General features: G+C 44.6%; 1 protein-coding gene across 2 annotated transcripts in view; it reads right to left on the bottom strand.

The window, feature by feature from the left end:
• The window catches only part of plcb1l (phospholipase C beta 1-like), a 233,917-nt gene that overhangs the window by 50,775 nt on the left and 158,142 nt on the right, over nucleotides 1–25,000 (bottom strand). For both annotated transcript variants that reach the window (XM_077245642.1, XM_077245643.1), the window contains exon 19: nucleotides 7,502–7,626. In XM_077245642.1, the coding sequence (XP_077101757.1) occupies nucleotides 7,502–7,626 (125 nt within the window). The remainder of the gene's footprint in view (nucleotides 1–7,501; nucleotides 7,627–25,000) is intronic.

The following is a 25,000-nucleotide window of genomic DNA, read 5'->3' as shown; positions in this document are numbered from 1 at the left end:
ACTACTGTACTCTACAATCTACTGCCTCCACTGTACTCTACCTCAGCTGTACTCTACCTCAGCTATACTCTACTGTACTGTACTCTACTGTACACCACTGTACAACACTCTATACTATGGTACTCTACTGTCCACTGCCTCTACTGTACACTGCATCTACTGTACTCTACCTCAGCTGTACTCTACTGTACACTGCATCTACTGTACTCTACCCCAGCTGTACTCTACTGTACTGTACTCTAATGCACACCACTGTACAACACTCTATACTACTGTACTCTATACTACTGTACTCTACTGTCCACTGCCTCCACTGTACACTGAATCTACTGTACTCTACCTCAGCTATACTCTACTGTACTGTACTCTACTGCACACCACTGTACAACACTCTATACTACTGTACTCTACTGTCCACTGCCTCCACTGTACACTGCATCTACTGTACTCTACCTCAGCTGTACTCTACTGTACACTGCCTCTACTGTACTCTACCTCAGCTGTACTCTACTGTACACTGCCTCTACTGTACACGGCATCTACTGTACTCTACCTCAGCTGTACTCTACTGTACTGTACTCTACTGTACACCACTGTACAACACTCTATACGACTGTACTCTACTGTCCACTGCCTCTACACTGAATCTACTGTACTCTACCTCAGCTGTACTCTACTGTACACCACTGTACAACACTCTATACGACTGTACTCTACTGTCCACTGCCTCCACTGTACACTGCATCTACTGTACTCTACCTCAGCTGTACTCTACTGTACACTGCCTCTACTGTACTCTACCTCAGCTGTACTCTACTGTACACTGCCTCTACTGTACACGGCATCTACTGTACTCTACCTCAGCTGTACTCTACTGTACTGTACTCTACTGCACACCACTGTACAACACTCTATACTACTGTACTCTACTGTCCACTGCCTCTACTGTACTCTACCTCAGCTGTACTCTACTGTACTGTACTCTACTGTACACCACTGTACAACACTCTATACGACTGTACTCTACTGTCCACTGCCTCTACACTGAATCTACTGTACTCTACCTCAGCTGTACTCTACTGTACTGTACTCTACTGCACACCACTGTACAACACTCTATACGACTGTACTCTACTGTCCACTGCCTCCACTGTACACTGCATCTACTGTACTCTACCTCAGCTGTACTCTACTGTACTGTACTCTACTGCACACTACTTTACAACACTCTATACTACTGTACTCTACTGTCCACTGCCTCCTCTGTAAACTGCATCTACTGTACTCTACCTCAGATGTACTCTACTGTCCACTGCCTCTACTGTACACTGCATCTACTGTACTCTACCTCAGTTGTACTCTACTGTACTGTACTCTACTGCACACCACTGTACAACACTCTATACAACTTTACTCTACTGTCCACTGCCTCTACTGTACTCTACCTCAGCTGTACTCTACTGTACACTGCCTCTACTGTACTCTACCTCAGCTGTACTCTACTGTCCACTGCCTCCACTGTACACTGCATCTACTGTACTCTACCTCAGCTGTACTCTACTGTACTGTACTCTACTGCACACCACTGTACAACACTCTATACTACTGTACTCTACTGTCCACTGCCTCCACTGTACACTGCATCTACTGTACTCTACCTCAGCTGTACTCTACTGTCCACTGCCTCTACTGTACACTGCATCTACTGTACTCTACCTCAGCTGTACTCTACTGTACTGTACTCTACTGTACACCACTGTACAACACTCTATACTACTGTACTCTACTGTCCACTGCCTCCACTGTACTCTACCTCAGTTGTACTCTACTGTACAACTTTATACCACTGTACACTACTGCATCCTACTGTACTCTACTGTACACTGCATCTACTGTACTCTACTGTACACTGCATCTACTGTACTCTACCTCAGCTGTACTCTACTGTACACCACTGTACAACACTTTATACTACTGTACACTACTGCATCCTACTGTACTCTACTGTACACTGCATCTACTGTACTCTACTGTCCACTGCCTCTACTGTACTCTACATCAGCTGTACTCTACTGTACACCACTGTACACCACTTTATACTACTGTACATTACTGCATCCTACTGTACTCTACTGTACACTGCCTCTACTGTACTCTACCACAGCTGTACTCTACTGTACACCACTGTACAACACTTTATACTACTGTACATTATGGCATCCTACTGTACTTTACTGTACACTGCATCTACTGTACTCTACTGTACACTGCATCAAATGTACTATACTATACACTACTGCATTCTACTGTACTCTACCTCAGCTGTTCTCTACTTTGCTCTACTGTACACTACTTCTGCTGTACTGTATTCTACCTCAGCTGTACTCTTCCTCTACTGTACTCTACTTCCTCTACTGTACCTCAGCTTTACTCTGATGTACTCTACTGTGCTCTACAGGAACTCTACTGTAAACTACCTCTACTGTACTCTATTGTACTCTACTGTACCCTACCTCTACAGTACTCTATTCATTTCACTTTTGGTGTAAAAGGTTCTTAACATTTGCCAAAAATATAACTTTTTTTGTTTTTATTAAAAAACAAACCATCAAGCCCAGACCAAGTGACGAAAAGTAACGCACAAGTAACATAACACATTACAAAATTTCGTTTCATAAAAAGTAACTAAGTAATGCAATGAGTTACTTTTTGGGGGAGTAACGCAATATTGTAATGCATTACTTTTAAAAGTAAGACACACACACACACACACCTGAGTCAGAGACACACAGAAACACACATCTGAGCCAGAAACACACAGACACACACATCTGAGCCAGAAACACAGAGACACACACATCTGAGCCAGAGACACACAGACACACACATCTGAGCCAGACACACATCTGAGCCAGAAACACACAGACACACACATCTGAGCCAGAAACACACATACACACACATCTGAGCCAGAAACACACAGACACACACATCTGAGCCAGAGACACAAAGACAGACACATCTGAGGCAGAAACACACAGACACACACATCTGAGCCAGAAACACACAGACACACACATCTGAGCCAGAAACACACAGGCACACACATCTGAGCCAGAAACACACAGACACACACATCTGAGGCAGAGACACACAGACACACACATCTGAGCCAGAAACACACATCTGAGCCAGAAACACACAGACACACACATCTGAGCCAGAGACACACAGACAGACACATCTGAGCCAGAAACACACAGACACACACATCTGAGCCAGAAACACACAGACACACACATCTGAGCCAGAAACACACAGACACACACATCTGAGCCAGAAACACACAGACACACACATCTGAGCCAGAAACACACAGACACACACATCTGAGCCAGAGACACACAGACAGACACATCTGAGCCAGAAACACACAGACACACACATCTGAGACACACACATCTGAGCTAGAAACACACAGACACACACATCTGAGACATACACATCTGAGCTAGAAACACACAGACACACACATCTGAGACATACACATCTGAGCCAGTTCAATAGCGATGCCTCAAAATCTTCGTCAGTGTCTTCCGCGCGTTTAAAGGCTGAAGCTGAAAGGGCAGCTCTATTGCAACGTACTGAAGGACTGAAGAAAAAACACGCCTTGGAAATAGAAAGAATTAAAGTGCAAAATGCAATGGAAAAAGTTGAACTTGAAACAGAATTGGCTGCAGCTAGTGCAAGGGCGCAAGTGTTACAGAGCATTGATGCTGAATCTATGAACTCTAGACTCATATCGACAGAAGTTTCAGAATTGCCAGGAGATGGCATGAATGCGTATCTGGAGAGCAAATATGACAGAATCAAGGAACTTGTTCATGTTCAACCCTCACCAGTGGAATATGCCAGAATCTCTGCTGTTGCCAAAACACCATTGCAAAGGGTTTTAACACAGGATACAAGAGATTTTAACACTCCAAGCCAAGAGGTCACAAAGGCCTGTCCAGACCTTACAATTGAATCTGACCAGTCAAGCAGCTGCAGGTACTTCCTTTCCACATGCGCCTTTAAGTTCAGATACCAGCAACCTAGGTGCTGTTGCCGAACTTATTGCACAGCAACAGAAAATGACTTTACTTCCAACTAGGCACCTTCCCATGTTTAACGGTGAACCTCTGAACTTCAGACCATTAATGCAGGCATTCAAACACTGTATTGAGAAAAACACCAGCAATAGCCAAGACAAACTGTATTACCTTGAACAATACACCTCTGACAAACCTAAGGAGCTGGTCAGAAGTTGTCTTAATATGAATGCAGATAGAGGGTATGCAGAGGCAAAACGGCTATTGTAACTTCATTTTGGAGATGAATTTAAAGTTACTAATGCTTATATGGATAAAGCCTTAAATTGGAATAATATACCATCAGACAGTGGAGAAGCTCTGTACAGTTATGCTCTTTTCCTCCGTGGATGCTGTAATGTAATGCGTACTTTAAACAGTCCTTCCAGAAAAACGCGGCGTTTTTTTGTGATTGTTGCGGGCAAAAATCCTTGATTATGCGGCCCGTTTTCTTGCATAAAGTGATGGAATATGCAGGATATTTATGCAATTTTGTGCGATCAAATTGCGGGAACTTGCAAAAACTGCGGTTTGATGAAAAACAGAAAAAAAGTGATCCCCCAACACCCTGTTCTCGCTAGGATACTACCTTAATGTAAAGAGTCATTTCTTATTACTTCCTATGATAAGCAAGCATACTACATCACAGAAAGTGCTGGAATATTTCAGTTCATCTTGTTTTATTTCAGACCTTAAAGCTCCAGTAGGTAGCTTTTGCAAACAAATATTTGTTAAAACTGTCATTATGTCCTGAAAGTAGAATATGAGTCAGATAATCTGTGAAAAAAATCAAGCTCTTCTCGCTCCTCCCTGTGGTCCTACTGCCATTTGCAGAAATACACCGCTCCCGGTCAGAAACAACCAATCAGAGCCAGGAGGAATGTCTTTACAGTGTCAATCACGCTCGTGTACGCTCTGATCACCCCTCTCTTGCACAGCGCGAGAGCGTACCGTCGTTCGTGACTCGCCTGTTCAAACTCGTTCATCCAAATGAACGAATCTTTTTTCTAGTCATTTCGTTCATTCAACGAACGAAATGACTCGAAAAAAGATTTGTTCATTTTGAACAAGTCTTTTTCGGAGTCATTTCGTTCATTCAACGAACGACATGACTCGAAAAAAGATTTGTTCATTTGGATGAACCAGTCCGAACAGGATCACGAACGTGCATCACAGAACAGAGCAAGGCAAGCATTTGTGCTTATAAAACTTAAAGTTTTTTATTTATTTTTGAAATGACCGATCGTTTCGCTAGATAAGACCCCTATTCTTCGTCTGGTATCGTTTAAAGCCCTTTGAAGCTGCGCTGAAACTGTCATTTGGTCCTTGAAACGTTTGTGTCCTATTGAAGTCCATTATATGGAGAAAAAGCCTGGAATGTTATCATCAAAAACCTTAATTTCTTTTCGACTGAAGAAAGAAAGACATGGACATCTTGGATGACATGGGGGTGAGTAAATTATCAGCAAAAGTTTTTTTTAAAAGTGAACTAATCCTTTAACGTTATCTAAGTAGCTATTTATAACTTATAGAAAGAGTGCAACGTTATAAAGTTACATGTATTGCAAAATACATAATGATTTGAGGACCCAGTTTGTAGTCAAAGTATGAGCAGGCCATAGTCAATGTAAAGCATATTGTTGATGTTTATTAGTGAATGTTCCATAACTGTTTATAATCCGCCATCATCGGTGGTCCTGCTTACTAGCCTGCGCGTTCACGGCAGGCTCCGCTGTGGGGGAGGAGCTGTGGAGGGAGGGCTGTAGCGTAGCAGAGAGCAAGGGGGTTGGACCTGTAGGTTGTGCTTCTTCAAATTTTCAGGCTAAGTCAACATTTTCTCAAAACTCCCTACTGCAGCTTTAATAAACACATCAAACTTACAAAACATTGATGAGTCAAACAAGTTCTGTAGCTTTACAAAAAGAATATGCTACAACTTCTGTAAAAATTAATAAATAAAATATAAAAAAATAAAGTGTGCTCCTGTTTTACAGCTTTTCGATGATGTTCACGTTGCGTAATTACATCACTTCATAATGTTCCCATGGCAACAGGGGAAACAGCTACTTTTATGTGAAGCAAACGCAACATTTTTCAACTTTCTGCTAAGATATATGTGACATTTTTTTGCAACAAAAATGCGAGGATTATGAAATCATGCAAGCCCCGCATATTTTGCATGGAAATCGTCAATTTATGCGGCGAAAGTGTGGCGTATATGAAAAAATGTGCCCCCCGCATAAATATGCGGACTTTGCCTGATCATGCACGAAATCATGCGATCGCATAATCGCGTTTTTCTGGAGGGACTGCTTAAAGTACATGGATGAGCTGAACCTTCCATTAAACCTGAGGTTTCTAATCTCCAAGACGCCTTACAAAATGAAAGAAAAATGGAGATCACATGCCTTTGACATCAGGGAACGAACAGGAGCAAGAGCCACGTTTGCCGATCTTGTCCTCTTCCTGGAAAGGCAGGCCAGGATGCTGCAAGACCCGGTTTTTGGTAACCTCCAAGACGGCTCCTCAAACAGAAGGTCACCAAAAACAGCTGCTAACAGTAGCAAGTCAATGAGTTCCATGCAGAAGAGCAGAGGGAGCAGTTTCGCCACAACAATAGCAGTTGCACCAAAGAACAACACAGAGAGCACAATGCAATTATCAAATGTGCCCAAGAACAGTTCATCAAAACTCTGTCCTGCCTGTGATGGTGATCATGAGATTGTGTCATGTCAAGAACTCAGGAAGAAGTCTCATTACGCACGAGTTGAGTTGCTAAAGACGACAGGTGTCTGCTTTGGTTGTCTTGCTAAAGGACACATGAGTCTGACCTGCAAAAATAGACAAACCTGTTCAATTTGTTCAAAATTACATCAATAACGATTGAATCGCTATTGAATCGTTATTGAATCACTATTTGGACATTAATTTGATATTAAGTTGTGCCTTTGTTTTTTAATCACCATTCTTCAATCACTTACCGATCGTTTATTGGATTACTGGAGTCCATGCTTTGTCTGCTTCTACCTACCTACTTACCTGCCCGCTGCCTGCCTTGCTCTGCTTACCTGCCCTGTTTACCTGTCGCTGGAATCCCATCTCATTCCCCGCAAAACAAAGAAGGTACAATTGAAGTTTCTCTATGTTGGATAGCTTGTCAAAGAAGCTAAGCATACGTCCCAGCAATGAGTGGTCCGCCATCACAGACACACAGACACACACATCTGAGCCAGAAACACAAAGACACACACATCTGAGCCAGAAACACACATCTGAGCCAGAAACACACAGACACACACATCGGAGACACACACATCTGAGCCAGAGCCACACACAACACACACACACTGAAGGAACTGAACGGAAGCTACCGATGGTCTGGAAGTTCAGAGCCACGAGCTGACAGCCGGCGTTCCAGAAGACTTGAGGCATGTAGTTCGACGAGTCGACTCGCGTTCCTTTGGGATAAATTCTGCTCAGCTGTAGTTTATTATACCTGTGTGAAGGAGTTAAGAATCTCTAACAAAGGATACAATTACATAATAATGACATTGTTGGTTCGTTGGCCAGAGCAGAGCTGAGACTGAGTCTGGTTTCTCTCACAGGTTTTCCTCCATTCTGTCACTGATGGAGTTTGTGTTCCTGCCGCTGTCGTCTGTGATGGATTTTTTTTATTAATTATAACTAACATTTATTTTTCTTGCAGGAATAACATTCATATGCTTTTGAATCCTATATGTTTCCAAACCTTTTGGTAAAAAACTCAGTGTGTGTGTGTCTGAATCATGTCTGAATATAACAAAAGGGGAAATGAAACTAGACTAGACTTTGAGTACCAAAAAGCAATCAAGAAAACAGAGTTTGCATCTACCTAGTAACAGAAGGGTTTGCATATGAAGAACCAACCAATCAAATTGTAGGAAAATATGTAATGAATCAAGTCACCTCTGCCATGCTCCTATTCTATAAAAAACGTTGTATTGTTTTTGCTGGTGGGATTCTCTCTGAGATTAGTGTGAGATCCTCCGGCCGAGATTATAGCATGAGCGAGTCTAACTCTTCTGGTGTGTAGGGGTGCTGTTCGTGTGGCGACCTGAAGGCACAGAGAGTAGCGTGTTTGTTTATGCGTTTTTATGCATGTTTTGTGGGATTGTAGTGTACAGTTTATCACCCGTGAAGTGCGGACAATTTGTGTTTCTAAGATACTCCATGCCAAGTTTTTCCACGCCTATCTGTTAGCCGAGGAAGCTACTTTCAACAGCTGATTGAGCTAACCAACACCGGCTAGCTCACAAAGCCAACAATAGAGGAATGGATATTGCAATTCTCCTGCGGTTAACGGCATTCCTGTTACACTACCTGGACTTCTTGTCCTGTTTCACATATGGATTATGCACCCCGAATGGACAGCGGATTACATACTCGAGGCACATTCTCTTGCAAATGCAACATTATTACTCCCATGAAGTTGCGTTTTCTGTGAGGCTTCCAGATGAGATCCAGCGTGAACATCTGAACGATAAAGACACCACATACAGGAGGAAGGTAACAAAGCGAGGAAAGAAGGGAGGAATTAGAGCTAGACTCAAAAGGGGGAAAAATAAATATCGCGCACTTCCCTCTACTTGGGGACTCAGTGGACTTGCTGATCGATTGCTGTTCTTGATCCTGATCGATTGCTCCTGTCTGCCTAGCTACCTGCTGTGTTTTGTTTGCTTCGAGGCTTTAAGCTCCGTCTAAGCCTCGTATTAGCTTTGTATTTCTTTCTGTTTTGAACCATCATTTAATACCATTTCTAGTTGTTTATACTATTAAATACAGCTTAAACAACATCTCAGAGTAACCTGACATCGCTAGCTTCCGTTATTGTTAGCACAACACGCTAGTAACTCGCTAGCCTGTTAACGCGCCACCCGTGCGCTCAGTTATTTATTTGTTTTTCTCTCGCGCGCCCGCGCCTCTGAGTTCCAAAAAAGCCCAGGTGAGTAAGAATCAGTCAACAAACACGGTGAGTAATGTCTTGTCCTGTTATTGTCACCTGCACTTCATGTTACATGTTTAGCATAGCCTTCCTCGTCGGCAATATAGGGTTTATATGTGATAAATGCAAGGAAACAGTCAGGCTGACGGAGAAGATTTCAGAATTAGAAACACGCATCCAAACTTTAATTGAGGATAGTAAGTGTGCTAGAGCTTTAGATTCTACTTTGGATGCGCCTAGCATAGTGAACTCTTTACATGATTCGGTTCCGGCTGAATTATTGCCTGTGCAGCCAGGCAGATGGGTGACAGTGAGGGATCGCTCTAGTCACGGATCAAAAAACCACTCTTCCGTTCCGATTACCACAACAAATCGATTTGCCCCGCTCAGTGAAACACCCACTGAGAATTCTGTTGATTGTGCCCTGATAATTGGCGATTCTATTACACGGAACGTGAAAATAGGGACACCAGCCAACATAGTCACATGTTTGCTGGGAGCCAGAGCGCCTGACATCACAGCAAATTTAAAAGTGCTGACTAATGCTAATCGTAAATTCTCTAAGATTGTTATTCACGTCGGCACTAATGATGTTCGACTCCGCCAGTCGGAGATCACCAAAATTAATATTAAAGAGGTGTTTGAACTCGCAAGTACGATGTCAGGCACTGTAATTTGATCTGGCCCCCTTCCTGTTCGAAGGAGTGATGAGATAGTTAGAAGATTGTCATCACTCAATGGCTGGCTGTCTAAGTGGTGTCCGCAAAATAATATAGAATTCGTAGACAATTGGAAAAGTTTTTGGGGCAAACCTGACCTGTTGAAAAGAGATGGTATTCATCCCTCCTTGGATTGTGCTGCTCTTCTTTCTAGTAATTTGGCTCATAGTCTTAGAGACAAAACATGACAATCTGGGGCTCAGGTCAGGAAGCAGACAAACTGGCTAAACCAAGCGTCTGCTAGCGGCCTCGCGTCACCAAGGTCAGATAAATCCCATCACATAGAGCCTCTTTCACCTAGATATCATCATATAGAGACTGTGTCTGTTCCCCGAATTTGGAAATCCAAAAAACGTCCAAACCGATCCAAGGTTAAATATGTAATTGATATTCAACAAATAAAAAATAGATATAATACAGATGAGCAAACGATAAAGTTTGGGTTGCTGAATATTCAAACCCTTACTTCAAAAGCGCTCATAGTTAATGATATGATTTCAGATTATAACCTAGATGTGCTGTGTATGACAGAAACCTGGCTAAAACCAGACGATTACATTACTTTAAATGAGTCCACCCCTCATGATTACTGTTATAAACATGAACCTCGCCTGAAAGGCAAAGGGGGAGGTGTTGCTGTAATTTATAGTAATATTTTCAAACCCACTAAAAAATCTAGTTTTAAATATACTTCTTTTGAAGTGTTGGTGCTTAATGTAAAAATATATAATGTAAACGATAAATCAAGTTTTAGAATTCTGCTGGCAACTGTCTACAGGCCACCAGGGCACCATAAAGATTTTATCAAAGAATTTGCTGACTTTCTATCAGAATTAGTATTGACTGCAGATAAAGTCCTAATTGTTGATCATTTTAATATACATGTAGATAATGGAAAAGATGCAATGGGATTGGCATTTAAATACATTCTTAACTCTATTGGAGTTAGACAACACGTGTCAGGACCTACTCATTGTCGTAATCATACTCTAGATCTAATATTATCACATGGAATCAATGTTGATGCTGTTGAAATTCCGCAGCAGAGCGACGACATCTCAGATCATTATCTAGTCTCATGTAAATTACATTTAGCCAAGGCTGCAAAGCCAACTCCGTGTTACAAGTATGTTAGACCTATCACTTCTGCCACTAAAGATTGCTTTATCAATAATCTTCCTAATCAGTTTCATCGTCTCATCATCCCAGATAGCTTAGAAGAACTTGATATTGCAACAGAAACTTTTAACTCTCTCCTTTCCAGCACTTTAGACACTTTTAGAAGATTAAAGAAAATAGTCCAACACCGTGGTACAACGAGCACACCCGGGCCCTTAAGAGAGCAGCCAGAAAAATGGAGCGCAACTGGAAGAAAACAAAACTAGAGGTATTTTGGATTTCATGGAAGGAGAGCTCGATTGCTTACAGAGAGGCTTTAAAAGCTGCTAGATCTGCTTATTTTTCAACCCTATTAAAATCAAATAAACATAATACAAGGTATTTATTTGAAAAAGTGGCTACACTAACAAAAAAGAAAGCTTCAAGCCCAGAAGTTTCCAAGAAACACAGCAGTAATGACTTTATGAACTTCTTCACTTATAAGATTGATAATATTAGGGACAAAATTATAACTGTGCAACTGTCTACTACAGCATCACATCAGGGAGTGCATTATAGTCTCCCTGAGGTAAAATTGATTCATTTGTTGCCATAGGAGAGGAAGAATTTTGCAAACTCGTTAATTCATCTAAATCAACAACATGTATGTTAGACCCTATACCGACTAAACTACTGAAAGAGATGCTTCCAGAAGTCATAGATCCTCTTCTTAACATCATTAATTCGTCTTTGTCTCTAGGATACGTGCCAAAAACCTTTAAGCTGGCTATGATTAAACCGCTTGTCAAAAAAACGCAACTTGATCCTACAGAATTAGACAATTACAGGCCGATCTCAAATCTACCTTTTCTGTCAAAGATACTAGAAAAGGCAGTATCCTCACAACTGTGTTCCTTTCTTGAAATAAATGGTATCTGCGAGGATTTCCAGTCAGGATTTAGACCGCACCATAGCACTGAGACAGCTCTCATTAGAGTCACAAATGATTTGCTCTTATCATCCGATCGTGGTTGTATCTCTCTATTAGTGTAACTTGATCTTAGTGCTGCATTTGACACCATTGACCACACCATTCTCTTAAATAGACTAGAAAACTATGTTGGCATTAGTGGAATTGCATTAGCATGGTTTAAATCATATTTATCTGACCGCTATCAGTTTGTAGCAGTAAATGAAGAGATGTCTTATCGATCACAAGTTCAGTATGGTGTACCACAAGGCTCAGTACTAGGACCACTGCTGTTCACTCTGTACATGCTACCTTTAGGAGATATCATTAGGAAACATGGAATTAGCTTTCACTGTTATGCTGATGATACTCAGCTGTATATTTCTTCCAAACCTAACGAAACTCACCAATTCACAAAATTATCGGAATGCATAGTTGATATCAAAAATTGGATGACTAGTAATTTCCTACTACTAAATTCTGAAAAAACAGAGATTCTAATTATTGGACAAAAAACTTCTACACGTAATAACCTAGAATACCGTCTTACACTTGATGGCTGCTCTGTTAAGTCTTCGTCGTCAGTTAGGAACCTGGGTGTGCTCTTTGATACCAATCTTTCATTTGAAAGTCACGTGTCTAGTGTCTTTAAAACCGCATTTTTCCATCTTAAAAATATATCTAAATTACGTCATATGCTCTCATTGACAAATGCGGAACAACTAGTTCATGCGTTCATGACATCAAGGCTAGATTATTGTAATGCTCTACTGGGTGGTTGCCCTGGACGCTTAATAAACAAACTACAGCTGGTCCAAAACGCAGCCGCTAGAGTTCTTACCAGAACCAGGAAGTACGACCATATTAGCCCGGTTCTGTCAACACTGGATTGGCTCCCCATTAAACATCGTATAAATTTTAAAATATTGCTGATTACTTACAAAGCACTAAATGGTTTAGCTCCCCAGTACTTGAGCGAGCTCTTAACGCATTATAGTCCTTCACGTCTATTGCGATCTCAAAACTCCGGCCAGTTGATAATACCTAGAATATCTAAATCGACTGCTGGCGGTAGACCCTTTTCCTATTTAGCACCAAAACTTTGGAACAATCTTCCTAACATTGTCCGGGAAGCAGACACAGTCTGTCAGTTCAAAGCTAGACTAAAAACACATCTCTTTGACCTAGCATTCACATAACAGATTATAGACTTCTATAATTCAATATTAGGCTGCTTAGATTAGGTCAGCCGGAACAGGGAACACTTCCCTTAAATCCTGATGTACTCGTTACATCATAAGAAGAATAGCATCTACGCTAATTTTAGTGTCTTTGTTTATCCCGAGGTTTTCCCGCAGCCTGCTGGATCCAGGCCAGTACCAGATCTGACGAAGGACTTTCGCCTGGACCCGATGACAATGCAGTGCTGAAGTACCAACTAGTCTCTCCCTATGGAGGATCCCTATACCACTCTACAGATAAAGCGTTGTGGAATTTTTCGGTTAGCGTACCTACCCGAAGTGATAAGATAAAATAAAATTCTGCATAAAAATTTATAGACAAGTAGTTTGTTTAGGCATGGTTTGTAAGGAATTACAAACCTGCGCACATATATTCAACCACACATACCTATAGAATCAATTCTTAATGCGCATGTGCACGCCATCAGCGTCTATCACAGGTTCACATTTAAAGTCTGTTTAGAGAGAACGGTGTCGTTTTAGCGGCCCCTAATTTAATAACAAATGTGACCCGTCACAGAAACCAGGGACACAAGTCGGCAGCACAACTTTCGAGCAAAATGAGAAAGAAGAGTTTTTTTTCAAAATTGGTGATTTTCAATTTTTTGGAGAATCTGTTAATTGAAATCACGAAGAAGCCTCTCCATGTTTGAGATAGCAGTATTGGTATATTTAAAAGCTTACATTTTGAGGTTGAAATCGGCTTGTTTTCGGAGATTCTAGCATGCAGTAGGGGCGTGGCGTGTCATTGTCTGTGTGTATTTCCATACTGAATAACCCGGCGCTTTTGCCCCCGCCCTCCAAGTCAACCACGGCGGCTCGGCTCGCTGACAGCGGTGGCTGGCTGTTTCATATGTGACGGAGAATCGAAATAGAGGATGCAGTTAAGACCTTTGCTGCTGCGATGAAGGCCTGCCGTGCGTGTTTCTGAAATGTAAGTTAAGCTTCATTTGCTCTTTAGTCGTTATTTAAGATGCTGAACCTGCTGATGATATAATGTGCTTGCGGACATTTCATTTGTGTGTGTATACGCACATAAGAAAGTGGTGTAAAGAGATTTGCAACAGTAATTTGAGGAGGTGAAATGTGATTATTTGGAAAATTGCAGAAATGACTGCTTAAAGAAAAATGCCAGCAGGCATTTGCCTCCTACATAAACTTTAATATTGTTGACATTTTGGGCACACGAGCGTTGCGTACTATTTGCGCTATATGTAGGCCTATGGCTTATTGGTCTTTGTTTGTTGTTGTTGGTTTTGCGTTATATGTATATGGCATATTGGTCTTTGTGTGTTGTTGCTGGTTTTGCGTTATACTGTATGTATATGGCATATTGGCCTTTGTGTGTTGTTGCTGGTTTTGCGTTATATGCAGGCTATATGGCATATTGGTCTTTGTGTGTTGTTGCTGGTTTTGCGTTATATGTATATGGCATATTGGTCTTTATGTGTTGTTGCTGGTTTCGCGTTATATGCAGGCTATATGGCATTATTGGTCTTTGTGTGTTGTTGCTGGTACGTTGCAAATAGAGGGGCAGCACAATTGTTTTTCGCCTAGTGCGGCAGAAGTGCACTCATTCAAAGTGTAAAAAAAGCTGTAAAGCACATGGAGGAGCTTTACAGGGGGTATGGCTTATCTAAATGAGATGTAAATGAGCCCTATTGTCACCCCCAGCAGCAGAGACAGGTGAGAACTGCACAATCTTTAGCTCGTTTTCTCCTCTTTGAGCTTTTTTAAGTGCCTACTTTAAAATGGCCACAACTTCTCCAAATATTATCAGATTTCCACATGTTACACATCGTTGGAAAGCTTGGATATTACACTCTCAGAATCTATGAATAACTCAAAATGCCCCAGAACCGACTTGTGTCCCTAGTTTCCGTGACTGGTCACAAATGATCATTTAGACGGAAGTAAATCAATCAAAACTACCTTTAGCTGGAAAATTTTTTTTTCAAGAACCACTATAAAACCAAACCAATCTCTGTTACCTTAAATTATATGTTTATCTCTGTAAAGCTGCTTTGAAACAATCTACATTGTTAAAAGCGCTATGTAAATGAGGATTACTTGACTCGACTCTATTATATTAGCCAATGTGCACTCTTTGCACAAAAAAACTGACGAAATGCAAGCCAATGTCAATTACATGAATGAATATCAGACTGCATCTATTCTGGCATTTACTTAGACATGGCTTAATGCGAATGATAAACTGCATATTGATGGCTTTGGATCTCCCATACGTCTTGATCGAGATCCCATGCTCACGGGCAAACAGCTGGCAGGCGGTGTTTGCTTGTTTGTCAACAAGAGCTGGTGCACGACAATTGATGTTTTATTAACAAGGTTCGGGTGGAGCACATTCAGATAATTAAACCTAATTAAACATATGTGGAGCACATTCAGGTAATCAAACCTAATTAGACACGAGTGGAGCACACTCTGTTAATCAACCCAATCAACGAGTTAAGAGGTGTATATATAGAGCAAACTTACCTCAGTTCGTTGACAGTTTAACAGCATCCCTCCACCACCCCATCTCCTCACTTCTTGTCCTAAATACTCTTACAACAACGGGGGGAGCACTCTGGATTCGGGCAAAAAATTCCGAGCTCGGAGCCCTCCCCCCGGACAGCACGCAAAATACGCATAATATTCACTTTGTTTAATTGATGTAAGTGTGAACTCGTTAACTGTTGTTAGGGAAGATTCGTGCAAGGCCGACATTGAATTGCTGGCTGTTTCCCTGCGTCTTTTTTATCTACCAAGGGAATTTCCAGAACTTTTGATAATTCTAGTTTACATTCATCCCAGAGCTAATGAGTCCGTAGCCATTGACTGTATTAGAAAGACGATAGATAAACTTGAACTTATCTCCCCAGATGCCCCTAAATTTATTTTAGGTGATTTTAATCACTGTTCAATAGACAGATCTCTTAAAGGGACATTGCGTAGGAATTTCTCCCATCTAGTGGTGAAATTGTATTTTGCATTCAAACGAATTGTGCTCTCCAGCGCCTCGCTTTCTCAAATGCGTGTTGCATCTACGGTAGCTGTTATGTACCAAAAAGCTATGACAGGATGTCTTCTAATAGCACTTCGTCGAGTTTTCCTTCGGGTGAACAGGTTTGTTATTTCAAACAAACTGCAACTTGACACAACGAACAAACGAATGTTTGAAACGAACAGTATGAATAATAAGAGTGCAATAAAGCCTTTTAAACTTGCCGGGGCAGTGACAAGCGTCTCTCACTGCTCTGCTCCTCCGGTTCTGCTGCTTTCAGTCACGTGACACTGGCTCTGAACGAAAACGCGTTGTGGAAACGCGTTGGCCTAGTACTTTTTGACCGTCTCTGCTATTATAGTTCTCTTATGAGAGGTTCTCTCGTATTGCGTAAGTTTAGATTACGCAACGTGAAAGACTCATCTTCTTGAGATATTGAAGCCAAAAAATTATCCTTAATTTTGTATTCATTGTCAACGCAGTGCAGCAGCTAGAAGACCTAGAGCAGGCCATCTCGCGTGCTCATTGGCTGCCCTGCGGGAAACTGCTGCAGCCTACCAGTGAGCCCGGCGTGACGTCACGCCCAATGAAGGGCGCCCGCGCCTTTATCGCTTCATAGCCCGCCAGAAGGGGCGTGGCTTAGCTTATAAAAGTAGGGGCTGTAGGCTGAATTCCCTGATTTTTCGTCTCTTCAGCGAGCTCTTCACATCGCTGTATCTGAGAGAAGCCACCGCCGCCGTCGAACAGCGAACAGCCAGCTTAGGACAGCGCTGAGGAAGCCGGCCGTCTTAGCCACCTTCAGCCATCCGTGCGAGCTACGCTATAAGGCGACGTATCCTTTTTTCCTTGCTATATATATTCTAAAAGAGCAGGGAGCGTCTTTTTAAAGATGCCTCGCGCTTCCTGCGGCTCGTGTAGAGCCCCGCTCAGCGCCGGAGACCGCCACCTGATCTGCGCTCTCTGCCTGGGCCTGGAACACGCAGAGCTCGCCCTCGTGTCCGGGGGCTGCGAGCTCTGTGAGGAGCTTCCGCTGTCGACCCTGCGGGCTCGACTCAAGGCCTTCAACACAGCAGCAGTCACGCTGCCCTCTGTCGGACCGCGCAGAAAGAAGCAGCGTTCCCCGAGACAGCCGGAACCTGTGGCCACAGCGACGCGCTCGCCGGAGAACCTCCCTCGAGCCTCGCTTTCGCCTTCCCCGCCTCTCCTCACCGATGCGCAGCTGCCGCTTACGAGCCTCACTGCCGTCGCTTCAGAGGATGAGGCCGAGGAACACGCCACGAGAGACTGCTGCTCCATCCTGGCGGAGGATGCGAGCACTGTGAGGAACTTCCGATGTCGACCCTGCGGGCTTGAATCGAAGTCTTTAACCACAGCGCCGCGCGACTAGCTCTCTTCATGACCCGGACGGCCATCATCTGTGTCACATGTAGGTCCCGTGCCCTCTACTAGTGCGCGCGCCCTCATACAAACACTGTTCCCAGTTCTGCTTGACCAATGAGCACGCAGCTAGCTCTCTTTACGTTACAAGAGAGCAACCCCGCCCTTGCGTCGCCGTTCGTGCGTCATGCAGAGCCCTCTCAAGCTCTCTGCATGACCCGGACGGGCATCAACATACGCGACGTACTGGATGCGTGGTAAGAGCAGAAATTTTTATACAGTTCTGCTCGACCAACGAGCACGCGGCTAGCTCTCTTTATGTTACAAGAGAGCTACCCCGCCCTCGTGTCCCCGTTCGCGCGTCATGCAGAGCCCTCTTGAGCTCTCTGCATGACCCGGATGGGCATCATCTGTGTCACATGTAGGTCCCGTGCCCACTACTTGTGCGCGCACCCTCATACAAACACTGTTCCCAGTTCTGCTCGACCAACGAGCACGCGGCTAGCTCTCTTTACGTTACAGGAGAACTACCCCGCCCTCGCGTCGTCGTTCACGCGTCATGCAGAGCCCTCTTGAGCTCTCTGCATGACCCGGACGGGCTTGCGCGCCGCCGTCGAAATGTCTCGCCCTGTCAGTCCCCTTAGATAAGGCTACTGTAGCGGTGTATTTGGCAGCCAACGAGCCGGTAATGCAACCCGCTCGCCTGCCCCCATCCGATGTTCTCACGGCGACCCAGAGAAATCTCAAGTGAGTATAATGTCTGGTTATCCGGCTCACGCCGTTGGTGTCTTGAGTGTAGAAAAGGTGCCCACATCTCGGTGTTCACCCTTACACACAAACACGATACCCCCCGTGTCTCCCGCAGAGCCCACTCTCAAAAAGCTGTGCTCTGTGCTCACACCTATTTTCTGCCCGCTCTGTCTCACGGCCAGAACAGCCTCATACATGTCAGGTGAAGAATGTAAGTTACGTGCCCGCTCACGAGCGCTCACGCTTACTAACAGACACATCGCCTCCGAAAAGACGCGCGTGTCCCGCTCCGGCCGGACATTTAGCAGCCAACGAGCCGGTTTGTTCACCCTCTCGCCTGCACACAAAAGCCGTTTTCACGGCGACCCAGAAAAATCTCAAAAAGAGTATAATGTCTGGTCCAGCTCACGCCGTCTGTGTTTTAAGTGTAGTGAAAGTGCCCACGCCCCAGTGTTCACCACTCCACACCAGCACTTCGAATCTCGTGTCACTCACAGAGCACACTCTCATAAAGCGCAGAAAAGCCGCTCAAGTGTTGAATGTAAGAAATGTGTCCACAGGTCTGTGCCCACTATCTGCCCGCTCTGTTACACGATCAAAAAAGCAGGTTATGAATGTAAGTCTTGTGCCCGCCATAGAACGTTCACGCTTGCTGATACAAACCGCCCCCTGGGCCCCGCCCGTGAGTTTAAGTGTTATCACAAAACGCAGGGCATTAATAAGACGCACCCCTTCCATTATGATCGGGGCGTCAAATACACTTGTAAGTCTCGTGCCCGCACACGCGCTCACGCTTACAGGAAGCTTTTCCGCCCGGAGCGCTGCACGCGCGTAAAAAGTGAGAAAAGAATGTTCCCCATCCCTTATGATTGGGACATCTCACATAAATCAGCTGGTTTCGGCTTTCAGCGAGCAGCCATTGCCCAAAACCGAGAGCGCGCGTGCCGCGCTTTCGGCTCCGGTTCAGTTTCACAAGCCCGCAAATGGCGGCGATCTGAACCCGGAGGCCATTGAATGGGTGCTGAGCACAATAAAGCAGGGCTATACACTTCAATTCATTCGCCGCCCCCCGCGCTTTCAAGCCCGGACCGCGACGATAGTGAATGCGGAAGTAGCACACCTACTTCACGCAGAAATAGCAAAGCTGCTGTGCAAATGGGCTATAGAAAAGGTTCCGCCTTCTCTGAGCGAGTCAGGTTTTTACAGCCGATATTTTCTCGTACCCAAGAAGGACGGAGCCTTCAAACGTATCCTAGATCTGAGACATTTGAACAAAGTGCTTGCGAAAAAGACCGTTCAAAATGCTTACGACCAGGAAAATCCTTGCGCACGTTCGCCCGAGGGACTGGTTTATTTTTCTAGATCTGAAGGATGCCTATTTTCAGATTCAGATAATACCCCGTCACAGGCAATTTTTGAGATTCGCCTTCGACAGTCAGGTATATCAATATACCGTCCTGCCGTTCGGCCTGTCCCTAGCAACCCGTACATTTACGAAGTGCATGGACGCGGCGCTCACCCCCCTGAGAAGTCAGGGGCTGCGAATAATGAACAATCTGGACGATTGGCTTATATTGGCACAGTCAGAGAAAGAACTGCTATCTCACAGAACAGTGCTTCTCAGTCACCTGGAAAGCTTGGGTCTCACGGTCAACTGGACCAAGAGCTCATTACTGCCCAGCCAGTCAATTTCCTTTTTAGGAATAGAACTGGACTCGGTGACCATGACGGCTCGTTTATCGACATAGCGCGTGCGCCGTGTTCGCCACCTAGCCGCATCTTTCCAGAAGGGCAGCTTTCTCCCTTTGAAAACATTTCAAAGGATTTTGGGCTGTATGGCATCAGCTGTAGCGGTGCTTCAGCTGGGCCTACTGCGCATGTGCCTTCTCCAACGCTGGTTGAATGCTCGCTCGTCCCGCCCAGCCTGGGTTTCTGGTGGCCAGAAAATCAGAGTGACTCAGACCCGCATAGCGGCTCTGCAGCCCTGGTTAGTAGCCGACTGATACCAGCAGGGAGTGATGATGGGAACCATCTCTTATCGAAAAGTCATTTCGACAGACGCGTCCAACTCGGGTTGGGGCGCGCTGTTTGAGGGCAGACCGGTCTTCGGCCAGTGGTCAGACCAAGAGAAGTGTTTTCACATAAACTGTCTGGAAATGATAGCGGTCAAGAACGTGCTGAAGCGCTTCCTCCCGTTCATACAGGACCAACATGTTCTTGTCCGCTCGGACAACATGTCTGTGGTATCCTATGTAAACCGTCAGGGCGGTGTCAGATCCAGAAATCTCTGCAATCTGATGGAACGCCTCCTTATTTGGTCTCAGATGCACCTGCGTTTGCTGAGGGCGGCGCGTGTGCCTGGTCATTTGAACGACGGCCCAGACAAACTGTCCAGGGACAATGTTCCCCCAGGGGAATGGTCCCTGCACCCCCAAACGGTCCAGAAGCTGTGGCGCCTATTCGGCAGAGCGGAAATCGACCTAATTGCGTCAAAAGACAACGCTCAATTCCCGACGTTCTTCTCGAAGGACGAGGACGCGCTGGCCCAGGTTTGGCCCAGCCTCCCGCTATATGCTTTCCCTCCGGTCTCTCTGTTACCACAGGTGATCAAGAGAATCAGGGAAACCCGCCACTCGGTGCTCCTCATAGCCCCGCGTTGGGAGAATCAGATTTGGTTCCCAGAACTAGCACGGCTGTCACTTACAGCTCCGTGGCCGATTCCGGTGAGGGCAGATCTCCTCTCTCAGGCTTACGGCGTGATCTGGCATCCCCATCCAGAGCGCTGGTCTCTGCACGCATGGTTGATCAACAGGTACTCGTTGCCCTGCTCAAAGGAGTGATGAACACGATCACGCAGTCTAGAGCTCCTTCCACGAGAAGGCTCTACGCGTCTAAATGGTCGGTGTTCTCCGGATGGTGCACCGACAGAGGTCTGGACCCACGGACATGCGGGGTGGCTCATCTGCTCACCTTCCTACAAGAGCTGTTGGATAAGGGGAGGTCCCCATCCACCTTCAAAGTATACGTGGCGGCCTCGGCAGCGTTCGCAGAATCGACGCACGGCCAGTCACTGGGAAGACATGAGTTGGTCATCCGCTTCCTTAGAGGAGCTAGAAGGATGAACCCGCCGCGCCCCCCGTCGGTTCCTATGTGGGATCTTTCATTGGTCCTCGAGGCCCTGAAAGCCTTTCCATTTGAACCACTTCATCCAATCCTCCATACAGAGCGCAAGTTATTTCGCTGTCAGCTCTGCCAGCATCTGACAGCGAAGGTGAGGTGAATCTCCTCTGCCCTGTCAGGGCGCTTAGATTTTACATTACGCGCTCCGCCTCCTTCAGGCGTTCAGAACAGCTTTTTGTTTCGTTTGGTGGGCGCACCAAGGGTCTCGCCTCCTCGAAACAGAGCCTGTCCAGATGGATAGTGGACGCTATAGCAGCTGCTTACGCGTCAAAAGGTCTGCAATGCCCTCTGGGCATCAGGGCTCATTCCACGAGAGGCGTGGCCTCGTCATGGGCGTGGTCCAGTGGGATTTCTATCCATGACATATGTGTAGTGGCGGGCTGGAGCTCTCCGTATACCTTTGTCAGGTTTTATAACCTAGAAGTTCCTGCCTTGCAGGCTAAACTTTTGTCAGTTTGAAGGAGAGGTGTATTCTGCCCAGATCTTCCTGCTCAGTTAACTCTCACGTGACTCAGCTCTCCTGGTTGAGCTGCACTAGTAGGGTATGTGCCATGTGCCTATACAGACCGGTGCGGTGCTCTGTATTCCCTATGTGTGCTTATGTACAAGTGATGGCCCGCGTGGCTGGCCACTTTATTTTTTCCACTTATGGGGTTCCCCTTAAAGTTCGGGGTCTCATGGTGGGTGCTTGGCGCGCACGGCGTTGACAAATTGATCCCGTAGCGTAAGCTAAACTTACGCAATACGAGAGAACCTCTCGTGAGAGAACGATACTCGGTTACTAACGTAATCTCGGTTCTCTCTAGAGAGGGAACGAGTATTGCGTAACCGGCCGTGCTCACGCCACGAGCGCCTTCGCTTCAGTCGACGAAAAACCAGGGAATTCAGCCTACAGCCCCTACTTTTATACGCTAAGCCACGCTCATTCTGGCGGGCTATGACGCTATGAAGGCGCAGCCACCCTTCATTGGGCGTGACGTCAGGCCGGGCTCACTGGTAGGCTGCAGCAGTTGCCCGCAGGGCAGCCAATGAGCACGCAAGATGGCCTGCTCTAGGTCTGCTAGCTGCTGCACTGCGTTGACAATGAATACAAAATTAAGGATAATTTTTTGGCTTCAATATCTCGAGAAGATGAATCTTTCCCGTAGCGTAAGCTAAACTCAAAAAAGCAATACTCGTTCCCTCTCTAGAGAGAACCGAGGTTACGTTAGTTATCGAGTATCGTTTTTCAAGATGGCGGAACAACATGGAAGCCTCTATGGACCTACCCGTCACATGTGTATATAAAGATAATAAATTCTTCGTTTACGTTTACGGATAAGTCAGAAAATTGGCAGAGGTATTTGTATACCATTGAGGACATATTTATGAATAAAAATAATGATTTTAGATAATAAAATACCTAAAAAACTACACATAGTCCCTTTAAAGGTTTTTATCAATATATCAACTGTCCCACCTACTCAGCAAAGACACTGAATAAATGCTGTCCCCCTGCCCCCTCTTGGTTCTGCTGATCACCTTGCCATTCTATTATCTTCAGCATATATACCAGTTGTGAAGAGGTCAGAGAAAATAACGAGGGACATTGAGCAGTGGACTGCCGACAGCATTAAGGAGTTGCAAGGATGCTTTGAGACCACCGACTGGTCCATACTGACATCTTCTTCTAGTGACTTAAATGAGCAAGTGGATTCAGTATCATCTTATATCTCTTTCTATGTGGACTGTATTATACCTACTAAGAGGGTCACAATTTTCCCTAACAACAAATACTGGATGACTAAGGACCTAAAGGAAATTCTGAATTAAAAAAAGAGGGTTTTCTCTACCGGCTCGGAGCTAGAAAAGAAAGATGTCAACAGAGAGGTCGTATGCCATAAAAAATGCAAAACAAAGATACAAAAATAAGTTGGAGAGAACATTTGCCCAGGGCAACCTCAGTACTGCATGGCAGGGCCTTAAAAGTATGGCAGCAGTTAACTTCAGTCCTTGCAGTCGCAAGCCCATCCAGGTTGCAGCCTGTAGCCCGACCTTGGTATCTAATGACCTGAACATCTTTTTTACCAGATTTGAGAAAGATAACAGCTCTGATCTCAAAAGGCTAATTTCCTCACTCAATCCTGATGACTGTGGTATCACTATCGACACTCTACGGTGATTCCCATACCCAAGAAGGGTACCAGCAAAATCCTGAACGACTTCAGGCCTGTGGCCCTAACCTCGCTGGTAATAAAGGCCATGGAGAGACGCATAAAGGACTACATCACCAAGCTATCTGACCCAATGATGGATCCACTTCAATTTGCATATCAGGTACGCAGGGGGGTCGACGATGCAAATATTTTCATCTTAGATAATATCCACAAACATCTGGAAACCCCAAACTCCACAGCCAGACTTCTGTTTGCTGATTTTTCGTCGGCATTTAACTCCATGCAGCCACACACCCTGGCAGAGAAGCTCATTAACCGCTTTCGCTTGAATCATCAACTTACCTTGTGGATTATAGACTTTCTGACCAACACGACACTGAGGGTTTTGGTCAGTGACACCTTCTCAGAAGTCCGGATTACGTCAAAAGGTTCGCCACAGGGGTGTGTCCTTTCTTCCCTCCTCTACATCTGCTACACAGATGACTTCAGGTCTACTCAGTCAAACTGTCACATTGTGAAATTTGCAGATGACACAGTCGTTCTGTCTCTGCTTTCAGGTTCCCTCCATGATCATAGTTCAGGGCTGCAGGAGTTTGTGGAGTGGTGTAAAAAGTGTCCTGTTTAGAGTTGAATTTGGATAAAACCAAGGAGATGATAGTGACCTTTTCACCAAAGCAGAGGCAGTTGACGGAGGTAGTCAAGTCAAGTCAAGTCATCCTCATTTATATAGCGCTTTTAACAATGTAGATTGTTTCAAAGCAGCTTTACAGAGATAAACATATAATTTAAGGTAACAGAGATTGGTTTGGTTTTATAGTGGTTCCTGAAAAATGTTTTTTCCAGCTAAAGTTAGTTTTGATTGATTCACTTCCGTCTAAATGATCATTTGTTATTAAATTAGGAACCGCTAAGACGACACCGTTCTCTCTAAACAGACTTTAAACGTGAACCTGTGATAGACGCTGATGGTGTTCACATGCGCATTAAGAATTGATTCTATAGTTATGTGCGTTTGAATATATGTGCACAGGTTTATAATTCCTTACAAACCATGCCTAAACAAACTACTTGTCTTGTCTATAAATTTTGATGCAGAATTTTATTTTATCTTTTATCACTTTGGGTAGGTACGCGAACCGAAAAATTCCACAACGCTTTATCTGTAGAGTGGTATAGGGATCCTCCATAGGGAGAGGCTAGTTGGCACTTCAGCACTGCATTGTCATCGGGTCCAGTCGAAAGTCCTTCGTCAGATATGGAAACGGCCTGGATCCGGCAGGCTGCGGGAAAACCTCGGGATAAACAAAGACACTAAAATTAGCGTAGATGCCATTCTTCTTATGATGTAACGAGTACATCAGGATTTGAGGGTAGTGTTCCCAATTCCGGCT

This window comes from Siphateles boraxobius, unplaced genomic scaffold, assembly GCF_051911475.1.
Source record: "Siphateles boraxobius isolate OS27281-9 unplaced genomic scaffold, OSU_SipBor_1 274, whole genome shotgun sequence".
Taxonomy (NCBI): Eukaryota; Metazoa; Chordata; class Actinopteri; order Cypriniformes; family Leuciscidae; genus Siphateles; species Siphateles boraxobius.
This window is presented reverse-complemented; position numbering and strand designations above follow the sequence as displayed.